Source organism: Tauraco erythrolophus, chromosome 6, assembly GCF_009769465.1.
Source record: "Tauraco erythrolophus isolate bTauEry1 chromosome 6, bTauEry1.pri, whole genome shotgun sequence".
NCBI lineage: Eukaryota > Metazoa > Chordata > Aves > Musophagiformes > Musophagidae > Tauraco > Tauraco erythrolophus.
Window position 1 is genome coordinate 68128720 of NC_141470.1, and position 13089 is coordinate 68141808.

Genomic DNA, 13089 nt, shown 5'->3' on the forward strand with positions numbered 1-13089 from the left:
GCTTGTTTGTTTTTTTATTTCCCCCTATCCATTTATTCCTTACTTATGGTACCTTTTAATCCTCTCTCTTGCTACAAACAGCCCACAGAGGACAAATGAATGGAAAGAAAAACAAGCGTGTGACAGTTTTTGCTACGCTATCAATACTGTGCTACCAACAGAATGGGAGTAACTGGAAGCCTGCAACTGTAGGTCTGACCAATTTATAAAGAATACTTAGTAGACACATCCTGTTCTAAAACTCACGTATAAGTGAACAGGGCGTTCCATCACTTTTGGCCAATATACACCTGAAGAAGACTAGAATGCTATAAGGCTATTGCAAGCTTTGCCTAAGGAAGATCTACTCTTTGGTCAGTTTAAATGAAACCTTTCCACGAAAACTTGCTTGAAGGGAAGGAAAGAAAAGTTACTAGTTCCCCCCCCACGCTGGCTGATATCCCACTGAGCCATGTGAACTGGCCTTTTTCAGAAACAGTAGAGACCAGGTGGCTGCAGTCCGGCATTCCAGCAAGGTAAAAGTTTATTTGTATGGGTCAAAGTGCAGAATACTACTCTGTATTTAAACTACTTGAAACATGCTTTGTCAAACAGTGAATGTGGAAAAAAAGTTTCAAGAGTGTTGTGTGTATCAGTATGATAATTCTGCCATGCTTTTATTTAAAAAAAAAAAAAAAAAATCTCTTGAACCTGCCTGAATATCAAATGTATGTGTATTGTTAGCAAAACCACAGATTGGTTGCAGCAAGAAAAGCATTTATTTTATTTGTGAAATAACTAAATAGAACAGTCACATTCTCATAATCTTATGTTAAAAACAGACTGCAATAATAACTATATAAAAGTGTATGAATACAAATTTAATAAAGCTTGGTGAGATAAGCTTTAAGATTCCTCCATCTTCGGAGCAGAGATACTGCTGTGGAATGCTCCACTACTGAATTATCTTAATGGTTATAATACTCATATACACAAAGCAACTAACTTTTCCCCTCCAAAAACCTACTATTTTAAAAACGGCAGATGCTTATATTCCTAATTGTCTATACTAGTTACTAATTTTTTCAAAACTTTTAAAGTACAAATAATAGTAAGACCCACCAACGCCAATGTCAGTATGTTACTCTCAAAATCTTCTCGTTTAGCTTACAGCTCCAGGAAGCCACCACTGCGACACTTCGCACCAACTGGGAAAACAGTCTGAGCTCTTCCCCTCTGCATTACTAATTCAACATCAGTACCCACATGTAAGGGCCAGAGCACTCCAAATAATTCTGAAGTTCAGTGCTGTCACAGGTTTACATTAACAAAAAACAAAACAAAAAAATCCATGCCACCCCTTTAACGTTTAACTTTCATTACCCACTTCGAGGGTGCCACTCATCAGCTCTCTCTGCACGTTTTGATAACAATATTTCATTGGAATATTTTTAAGTTTTAGGGTGGTTTGGCTGGTTGGGATTTGTTTTTAAACACACCCTACAGCGTGTGCCGTTTCTTATCGCTCTGAAGAGACTTGAAAGCAGATGATCATCATTATCCTTTGCCAAACACACTCAGAACTGAAGTCAAAGTTTTCACAAATAACCATTCTAAGGGACAAACAGCTGGGGATTTACAACAGGTAACTTCACTGAAAAAAGCAAACAGAACCTGATACTCAACAGCAAAGAAAAAAAAAAAATCAGCTTCATTTTTCCGCAATTTTGAAAGGTCCACCTATGTAATTACAACTAGTATAGAAGAGGAAGAAATCAAGCAAACCATTCATAAACCAGACAACATATTCCATTTTTTCATCCCTAAAAGATAAAATCTTATAAACACTGAGTGTTTTACATTAGTAAAACACACTAAACCCTACTTAAATTAGGACACATAAGGAAATTATGACAATTAAGAGCTGTGTGAGATATTCCGCTTTCCTCAATTACAACAAATATGCAAGTTAACCAAGAACTTTGAAAGTCAAATAATTAGATATTCTAGACCAATATGAGGCAATTATAGATTGCAAAATGTAATTGCAATTGCAGACGTGTCAACTTCCTAAATTTATATTTCATTTCCACGGACAAAACAACACGGAAGAAAAAAAACAATTAATGCTGAACAATTATGTTTCCCTAATCGCCCCTCAGACCCAGAGACGATGAAAGTGTGAGTATGCTTTCAGAGCTGGGCAGTCATGCCTTCCATCCTATTCCCACTTCCATACCTGAACGAAGACAAGTCTACCCCCATGCCTCAAAAGCAGCCCTCTTCCTACAAACCTTTTCTTGCCATTTCTCCCTGTTTTCTCTAGTTGAAGGTACAGAACCGGCTTGTTCTACAGAGGCCACTTGTCTCATGCCATACAGGGAAAAAGGGCCAAGTCACGCTACATTTTCCAAAACTGAAGCAGGTAGACTGAAAAAAAGAAACAAACAAAAAAAAAAAAGCCAAGCCCTTTCTGAAACCCTTTTCCTAGCTCTAAAAGAAAAATCACTTTTTCCGAAAGGACAGAGCACTTTCCTTCACACAAGAGGCAGTTATGACACGACTTCAGGAAAGAAAGGTGGAGAAGCACAAATTCTCAGACCTCCTTCCTGAACTGCAGCAGGCCAGGGAATCGGCATAGCCATTAAATGAAAACGCAGAAAAATATCTCTGTTCAGCAGCCATGGCAGAGTGTCCTGCCTGGGGCAAAGGAAAGGCACAGCAGGGTGTAAGAGTGCCCGATTCCATCAAAGTAATCAAGTCCAATATGTGCCATTTTACCTTGGTCATTTTATTCCAGGACTGAAGCTTCTCTCCCCCTCACCCCTTACTCAGGTTAAAAGGGTGGATAGAGACAACCTACCCAACCCTCTTGAGTCTCATATAACTATATGTAAATACACACACACAAACGAAGGACGAAACTAGAAAATTTTTTATCAAGTCTTTGTATGATTATCCCTACAGACATCATCTGCTCAGTACAGAAAATGCTTTTAAACAATTATAATAGAATTCTCAGTAACAAAAACTAAGTGATGTTATACAGAAGGAAATACCATGGCATTGTCAATACTTACAAAGTCTTTGCCTTTTTAAAATGATTAATAGAAAAGTGACAGTTATATTTGATTTTCTGTCTTGATGGATATCAGTAGGGGCTGAGGTAGAAGGACCATGAGGGGCAGAAGCAGAAGGCACTAATATTTTTGGTGTTTCAAAGTACTTTAATCGCTCCAAGGAAAAAATGAAATTTTCTTTTACCATATAAGAGATTTAGATATATAAGGAATTATCTGCTCATTCTACAATGATTTATGTTGTGGATATGTGCAACTGTACCTGCAACTGATAGCATAGCTGCACAACTCCGAGCAAGACAACATATTTGCAGAACAACAAAGTGTGTAACAGAACAGCATAAAGATTTCCTTAGCTAAATTAGTGATCAGTTTATAAAGTGACACTTTATAAAGTGTCAATGGAGAAAGCATAGCATCATTCTTCATAGAAAAGTATCAATCATTTGAATTAAAGTGAGGCCAAGTAAGAAGTCTCTCCAATTAATCACAATGCATGAAATATTTTGTAATTGTAGCTACTTTAAACTTGCTTCTCTTCTAGGGAAAACACTTGTTTGCACCTCACTGAAGGAGTAATCCGAAACACACAACGATAGTCTCAGCACCTTTAAAAATATGTATCTTTCTTAAACTAAGCAGGCTTTGTGGTTTCCATCTCACTTTTAAGAAAAATCTACTTCACCAGAGTACCGTTACTGTTACTGCCACCCTATGCATGACTTTTTAATGCTAGTCTAGAGGCTTTAGGAGAACGTCTTTTCCACGGACATATCATATATCAAGGATTTCATAAACATAAGCAGTGGGGCAGACGGCACGTTTTTTGGCTACGAGATACTTTGATACCACGAGAGCAGTCATGTCAGGAGAACCTAATACACTCCCAGCTGCAAATTCATTCCTCTTTTTAACCTCATCCAGAAGCAAGACTGTTTAACTTCAGTTAAAATGCCCAGTACTAACAAACAGGTGAATTAAAACCTGTTAAGTTAATATGGGATAACTTGTATTAATTACTTAACCATTCCTTAAATAGGTTATTGTTACAACTCCAAATTCTCCAACAGCAGAAATTCTAGAGGTTGTATTCCGTAAGAATGAATTTACTGAACACTACCAGCTGGGTTAAAGATGGAAGGAAACAGGAACGGAAGACAGGGAGATATCTCCCCATACACATGTAACGTTGTCATCAAAAGATGTGTTTACAGCACCACAATATTTATCTTAGAAGAGGAACTTAAAATCATGCCCTTTCAAAGGAAGAAATATGAAAAAGCAGAAACACTCTAAGTACTACCATTGCCTAATCTTGTAGTAGGCACTTGTTGGAGCAGGAGGGTGTACCAGCTGACTCCTTCAGTAAATACTTCTGGAAAAAGAATGATACATACTAGCCAGGAACTTATATTCTACTGTTTAAGAGTCAACATAACAAAGTAGGAATGACAAGGAAAAATCAGGGTTTCTGTCGGCCAGAGCCCTTTCTTCCACATGTGTTGTTTAATGACAAACGCTGACAGAAGAGGAAAAAAGATGACTAAGCAGCAGAACCTGGAGGAACAGTCTCTGTTACAATGCTTGTTCTGGTCCCAAGAACAGAGTTCAATATGCTCCATACAGAGCATATTTAAACAGTGGAAATAAAGTGGAAATTTTCAGAATTTTGCTGCATCTCAACCTTGTCAATAACAGGAAAGAAACAGAATTGATTTTTTTTTTTCTTGTTTATGGAAGCCGAGGCAAGTCAAAGCTACGACAAAGTTTCCCAGCAAGAATGGATGCAATATATCCCAAAAGTCAGAAAAAAAAAATTTTCTCGATTAAAACTTGAGTACGTCAAAAATGCACTAAACGGTGCAACTTTCAACTCACTATTGATGAGCAGGTATCTTCCATTCCCTGCCTGTGGCATGCCCATATATGCCATTAACAAAAATAATACTAAGCCTGTCCTCACAAAAACGCTGTCTCAACATCAGTTCTCATTTATTTATGTAAGAAATATTAACAGGTCGACTAATCAAAATCATTTTTAGGAACCGTGAAGAAACTTGCCACAAAATATCGCAGATCAGCTTAAGTACATCTTGTTCATAAACATCCCTGAGATTAAAAAAAAAAAAAGAAAGAAAGAAAAAGGAGAACATAGCAGAACACTAGCGACAAGAACCTCATAACAGTTAAAATATTACTTCCACGCAGAGCAATCGGTGTCACCAGAAACAAGGCTGTCCTGCAACAGGCAAGTGAAGAGGGAAAATAACTCTGGAGGCTGCCACCTGCTTCCTAACTCCGAATCCAACGAGCTGTGTTACTGTCGCTGCCCAAAGGAGGACAGATTCTACACTGCACAAGCAAACACTTTTTTCCTCAATCAGAAACTTAACAAACTTTTAAACAAGCTTTTTCGACACTGAAAATACGTACCAAGCAGTAAAACCTGCCGCAGTGTCACCGCGTACACTGAATTATTTTCACCACCTGCCTGACAAAGTAGTAATTCGTGAGCGGTTAGAGATGCTCTCCAGGGATGCCTCGATGAACCTCTGCAAGTTTTGCAGATTTTTGTTTCTGAGCTGTGGAAAGTACAGAGAGTTCCAGGAGTCATGCAGTACTTGTTGAATGACCTTGTAGTCAAGGACGGTACTAACTACCGATTCATCACTGTAAGAGTCCTGAAGAACAAGATACTGCAGTGTATTGTGCTACTGGAGAGGCTACAGAACTCAATTTAAACAAAAAAATCATTTTAAAGAAGTTTCAGTTCCTCTACAGCAATGTGTATGAAGTATCACTGAAAACACTCAAGTGTGACCTTTGAGTCTACTCATAGAAGACTATCATCTTACAAACAAAAACCTGCTTTCTGAGACTGCTTTTTCTGAGATTTTACAGTAATCTTATTGGTATTTAACATATAAAGAATTAGAGAAAAAAAACCTACCTCCTTGCTTTCCCTACAGTAAAGTTTGTAATGAATTTTTTATTTTTTTTAAACACTCAATCCATGTTGTAACAAAGGCAGTTTTACAACCAAAGGCTCTATCTAGTTGATTTGTAACAAGGTCCAGTTAATACACTTTTTCACCATCACACCTGCTCCTCTCTCTGCATGTTGCCTGAACACATGAAAGTGCAAAATGCAGTCCTGTTCTTTTCTTCTAGATTCTCCAGAAAGCAATCAACACAGTCACTGCACAGTTTTTATGTGCCACAGGTGCACTTAAACAACGGTATGTCCCATGGAAGGACTCCAGGCAAATACAGGGTTTTCTCAAAACCCACCAAAGCCACATTCTGAAGACTAAAAGAACAAATTTATGGTGAGTCAGGGTGGTATAAAGCACCAGCGAAGTAGGGGCAACTGGACAGTTTCCCTGCCACACTTGTGGGTTTGGATTCCTGGATGACACACGCACAGCCAGAAGATGAAGTGATGCTTCTGAGATGTAGAGCTCAACAGGATGCTGGGAAGAACTGGTCAAACCAGACACACAAACGTGACTACTGCCTTGCACATACTACGAAACGTGTGCTGTTCAGGTTACAAAAAGACAAACTGACAAGCCTTGGCATGGATGAAATCATCTGACCATGGTGGCACCGATAGCTTTAATCACCCTTCATGCAGGAATAAGACATGCTGGGAGTTTGAAGTTGTTAGTGGAGCCAGAACCAAGTCAATTTTTCATGTTAGCACAGATATCTCCACATCAGAAGATGACTTTTTTTTTTTTTTAATAGCAAAACGTGACTATAAATAGCTCTTGTTAGCATCCCTCCTCCCGAAAGCCCTAGGACATCACTGTTGGTTAATTTTCTGATGAATGTTTTCAGAATTATGAACTGGAATTTCCAAAACCCATGCAACATGAAAGAGGACTAGAACCAAATACCCCTTGTTTCTGTCACCTGCCCTCCTAAATGCTGCACTTCAGAGTGATGCAACTGGTGGTTGAGACTATTTCATTTCCAGAACAACTCCAGCAGACTATCCAAACCTTCACTTGCACAAGGATGAGCAGTCAGGAATCTAACACGTCTCAGCACACACCCACCCAGCATTCCCTGCAAATTGCCACAGTGACTACATGAGGGAAGGAAGCGACCACCACGTGAGGCTGGAGAGCAGCACAAGCAGAGGTACAAGGCTCACAGAGGTACAAGGCTCGCAGAGGTGTCTCAGAAGTGGTGCCTGGCTTACAGCACAGCCAAAGTCGGGCCATGTTGATGTACACCACCATACTAGAGCCAAAAAGGAAAAACTCTGCTGGCCTTACAGACTCATGCAGTGTGGAAAAGAATGAGAAAAATACATTTTTTACTATTCGTGTTAAAATAATCAGTCATTTCATGATAACTTTGAAAAGGAGAAAAGATGTCTTCTCTTACATAAAAGTACTAGATGAAACTTGAAAGCTGCAACTCTCAAAAAATAAAGACTCACGCTCCCTTTCACTCTAAGCAGTGGATAAAGCCCTACTGTTGACAGGAAGGTCTGCTAGAAACTGCAAATGCCCCTCACTGGTTTGGTTTTCTTCTATTTCCTACTAATTTCAGAGGAAAAATTACTGAAAGTTACTAAATGTTTTTCTCTCTTTAGAAAAACTTCTCCACTATTTTATCTAGCAAAATAAAAGGCACAAGGCTCAATGTACTTGATCCGTTTTTTCCTGAGTTTTGACCCGAGTTTCATCAAAAGAGAGATGACACTTTTTGTTTTGATGGGGCAATAAAAGAGGCCGTTCTAACAGCCACTCTTTGGATGCTTGCTCGACTGAAATACCATTTCTCATTTTTATACAGATGTCACATTGCCTCTAGTTCTGTGCAGAAGTGATGTAAAAGCGTCTCCTTAAAGAAGACACCCATTAGTATTTCTGTTTTCTGAAATTCTGGTAACGCTTGTAAGATTTCAGAGAATGTAAAAAGAAGGAAAAAACAGCTGTGTGCTTTGAAAGGTGTGGTCTGGGGGTTGTTTTGGTATTTTAGTCATTTCAGACATTATTTCAGCATTTACCTGCAACATTTTACAAGTTAACAGAGAATCAGGTGGATGGCATGCTAAGCGAGCCATAATTCGAACACGGCTCAGCTGAAAGCAGATCTGATAAACCATTCTAATGCTGTGCAATTATCACCTAGCAATACATTCAGCACTTCAAAAGCATCAATGCAGCACTTCAAAATTTGTAAATTAAGTAAGTTCATTTTAAGTAATTCCATTTTAAAGATTAAAACATCCAACTGAGCCATTTGTTATCCAAAGAACTTGAACCGCTATTACTGTCATCCCACTTTAGATGCAACTGAGCTATGAGAGGGCTGACTTGTGCGATGGCATTTTCCAGACATTGTTAAACTTTCACTCCAAAGAGGTATTGTTTCTTCACCTACTTGTACTGAAAAGCTGAATTTCAAAGGTAATTTCAAAAGTATTTCCAAATCACAGCTGAAAACGTCAACACAACGGAATGGCTACGGTAACATCATTATTATGTAAAAGTAGGTGAAAAAGTGATTCCATGTGAGCTACAATAAAAATAAATCCTTATTTATTTTGGGTACATGAACACCACTAAGAGACAGGAGATACTGTTAAAACTGAGGATCTTTGTGGTTCTTTGGTTGGTGGCAAAGTAGCTACAGCAAAATACTACAGCAAAGGCAACACAGCATTTCGACTGGTTCACCTTACTGAACGAAGCAAAGCAGCTTCAGCTGACTTTTTTCTTCTTTAGATACCTACCTGAAGTAGAGAACCTGATTTGCAAACATGAACATCATTACTTCTCACTAGACGTGCATGCAGTTTGTTTTGGTGGATTTTTTTAGATATTTGTATTTAATACTTTGAAAACGCTTGTCTGGATATATTACTAGTTCCCCTATTCATGTCAGTCTACTTTTAGATCACTCAGAAAGAGATGCTACATAACACGGAAAAATAAACAGTGCAGGAAAAGCACATACCACTGAAACACCAGCTCTCCCTTGTGCTTTCCATCTCAAGCCTGATCACATCCAGGAAGATATTCTAGAAACCTGAAGGCTGTTTAATCCACTTCCCTCTCAACTCCTTAGCTTTGACTGAATCAGTCAGTAAGACTGCCAAGTAGCACAGCCCATCGTCTATCGAAAAGGAACAATTTCAACTCTGCTTCACAGCAACATGAACATACACCTGATATCTACCCAAAACTTTCTACAAAGATACAACTGAAGCAGCAGGCTAAAGATAAGGCTTATTTTTCACACCTCGGTGTTTCTGTACTCAACCTAGAGCATTTCCCCAATTTTTGAAGTAAAATAACAAGCTTTTAAAGACACAAACTTCATGCCCTGCTTACTGTGGCCAGCATTACCTTTGCTTTCAACATCAATAACCACACATCACCACATACAACTCACAAAAACGTCCATGAGATCTAAATACAGTTCCAACGTGTTACAACTGTATTTTCATAGTCATAGGTATATATTCTCTATCTGCCATATTACAGTACTGCATGTTAACTTACCATAAGATTACTTAAATCCCCCACAACGCCCTCCAGCTCCAAATTTTTACAAAATCCTAGCTGTCTTAATTTGTTTGCATATGGAAAACATGCAAGTTTGTGTTCTCTATTCTACCTGTCAAAAAAATATTTCTTCAGGAAATAAAACTACAATAATAAATTAATCCATTGGCTCGAGTTTCTAAGGTACTGAGCTTTACTAAATGTATAAAGTAAAAATCATGGCATGCATGATCTATCTGTTACGTTATTGCGGAGAGTTCAACCTGTTAAATCTAAAGAACAATCCACTAATACAGGGCAGAACATACATTCACAGTCCAAATTATCTGCTCATTGAGTGAAGATTTTTAGCAGAAGTGTACTGCCCAAAAGAAAAAAAAAAAAGAAGAAAACAGACAAAACTCGCCCCAAAACAGGGGATTTAAAATTCACCTGTCAAATGTAAAACAAACAATTTTTTCCCTTTATATCAATTAATATTTTAAAGCCTGTTTTAATCACTGAAGCAGGAATACGTAAGGTTGGTTTCCTGATGTAAGTCTTCTGGTCCAAATTCAAACAGGACTAGCTAAAAATGCCAAAACAAAACTAAAATAAGAGTTTCAAAATGGAAATGCTAATTCATAAACAATTAAATTCTTAGAGCAAAACTGGGTTTCTTATCTCTTCTGTATCAGGATGGTGAAGCTCTAAGTCAATATAAAGCAAAGTTGAAGGTCCAGTGCTCTTCACTGAGTATGTCACATTGTCGAACTAAACCAAGTAGACTTTAAGTCTTCTGCACTCCAAAATAATCCTGTTTTTCCTCCCTAACTTGACATACACTACAGTTTTACAGCAATGCTATAATCTTGAAGAAAAATTCAAAGAGCAGTGAGCTTTGTCAACTGGTAAGTCAACTGGCTTATATTTAAAGCACGCAATAACAGTAACAATCATAAAATGGTAAATCCTTCAAAATTATCTGCAGGGAGAGCCTTATCCTGATCCCACCAAAAACGACATAACCTCACCTGCTGCAATGGAAACGTTGGATTACTGAAAATCTCTTCCTTATATCTTAAAAAAGAGGTTAATGAACGAAAACAACTGATGCTTCATGTGATAGAGGACTCCTCAAGAGTACAGAAGAACATGAAGTAAAGCTGAATACATTCGGGATACAAAGCAGCCAGAAGGAAACAAACAGTTCAAATGTACAAGTACCAATTCCAAAGGCAATGCCAAAGAGGAGCATGTACAGGACAATCAAGAGGAGCACATTCCCTCCGTGCTACTACCAGTGAATAAAACACTCCACGGCTGTAAGAAAGTTGTGCAAAAAAGGAGGGATGCTTGTCAAGCTCCTGAATTCAAATACTGTGGTTTTTAATTTTCTTATCTCGTATTACTTGAATGTTGCTGGGTTTTGTCGTTCGACTGTTAAAGCTGTTGCAGAAAAATCTAGAGATCAGAATGAGCAATTCTGATTATTCAAATAAAGAGATTTATCTTGCGATGAATTCTTGTTCAACACGGAAATTTCGCTGACCCTGCATTCTGAGGTTTCTATTTCAGTAACTGAAAAGTGCATGAGCCTCCAACATGGGAGGGAAAGTAGTTTTCTACTTCAGATATAACCATTTTTTGAAAATTCTTTTAAAGCCAACAGTTGTTCACGTTATAAGTGGACATCCCCTCTTTTCTTTTTAAGATGTGATGTGTCAATTCTTTTCTTAAAAAAATAAATCCTTTCTTCTATTGTTTCATACAAACTCTACACGAAACAGAAGAATGAGTTCAGAAGGCACAGTGATGCTACCCACGTTCTTCTTGTGTACAAGATGGCACGTAGAGACAGGTTTGCATTTCAGTCATTCATTACATGTCATAAGTTTTCAGCTAGAAGTGCAATTACAGGGTTTATGTCTTAAAATCTGCAAAAAATATTCTGCGTTCTAATGAGTGAACGTATACTGACAACGGTATTCATACGTTGTGCCAAATAAAACTTGACTGTTCAGCCCTGCAATTACCTTTGCAACAGCTCCCCTGAACATCAAATAACTATTATCCTATTTCAAATGAAAAAGGAAACAAGACCTGGGAGACTTTAAGAAGTCCCCTCCAAAATCTATCTCAGAACTTACAATACAGGATATAATTACTTACGTTATTGCCTGTAATTAGAAATATATTGTTCAATGATTACAGACCGTAAATGAAGGCATGTGGCTACTCACCTACAGTATACCAGCTAGCATCTGTCAACTTGCTGATAACAGCTTCTTGAAAAGATCCATCGGGCATTTTGGTTTCAACCATAGCACCAACCTGCAAAAAGGGATACCTCGAGGTTACGTGCAATGCCAAACTCACATAATGGAAAAAAACAAATATGCGCATTAATTCTTTTGGCAAGCTGGAATTTTTTTTTTTAAAGACTCGTTTTAGGTAAATGTTCCTTTGTAAAATTTAGTTACTTAGCTGGTAAGAACAAAGGTCCTTAAGCATGAAGGCTGAACTGCAAGTAGACAGCAAAGCAGTAAGAAACTCAGAACATCGAACTTCAGCATGACTTACATCATCGCAAGAAACAATAGAAGGTTAATTGGAAATAAATATTCAAATATTCAATGAAAATAATTATTACTTCATTACTGATGTGCAATGACTACTATTTCTTATAGTTCAAACATTTTTATACTGTCAGCTAAATCAGAGTTTCAGTAACAGCCTACAACTTGCATTTGTGTTCTGGCAGTAGCTACAGAGAAGAGACAAATACCAAAAGGATGATCACCTGTACCTGCATTCAGTGTTTTATAAGGCAGCTACGTACTTTAGCAGACAACTGTCATGTGCAAAAATACAAACCAATAAGTATTTTTACATAAAATACATCAACTATTTTAAAATGCAATTGTATTTACTGTTGTCCAACAGGCTTGAACTCAGCTTTGTCATCAAGTTCTGCATTACTTATAAGAAGTTTCAAATTTCCACTACTTATAAGAAGTTTTGTATCTTGTAAGAAGATACAGCATCTAAAAATTACAAGGGTTAAGACTAATTGCTCAGAATCAATCTGATCTAAAGCAATAAGCCTCCTCTCCTGCTGATTTAAATTCTGCAGAACAGGTACTCACATAAACAGCATCGAAATTCAGAATTTTACGAGTCGGTTATGTGATTACAAAAAAACTCAAAGGCATGCAGTATATACATACTCTTAGAGGTCCTTTCACTTGGTCATCCTGCACTAACTGAGTTGAGTTATCCCCCTTCAGGACCACCTGAAAGACATTATCAAACATTTATTTATATATATACATATATATGTCTCTTACTTTTAATAACATACAAAAAGCATATGAAACTGTGTTAAGAATAACAATCATTTGGAAAATAAGACCCTTATCAATCAAATGAATTTGAACATTATTGAACACAAAACACCGGGTATGGATGGTTCTACTCACAGGAACCCCTAAGTATCATACTGAACGTTTAATCTGAAA

At 37.6% G+C, this 13089-nt stretch overlaps 1 protein-coding gene across 4 annotated transcripts in view; it reads right to left on the reverse strand.

Annotated features, from left to right (window-relative positions):
• The window catches only part of ARID4A (AT-rich interaction domain 4A), a 52128-nt gene that overhangs the window by 34246 nt on the left and 4793 nt on the right, over positions 1-13089 (reverse strand). For all 4 annotated transcript variants that reach the window (XM_086612689.1, XM_086612688.1, XM_086612687.1 and 1 more), the window contains exons 4-5: positions 12799-12864; positions 11812-11902 (exon numbers count right to left, since the gene is read on the reverse strand). In XM_086612689.1, coding sequence (XP_086468815.1) covers positions 11812-11902; positions 12799-12864 — 157 coding nt within the window. The remainder of the gene's footprint in view (positions 1-11811; positions 11903-12798; positions 12865-13089) is intronic.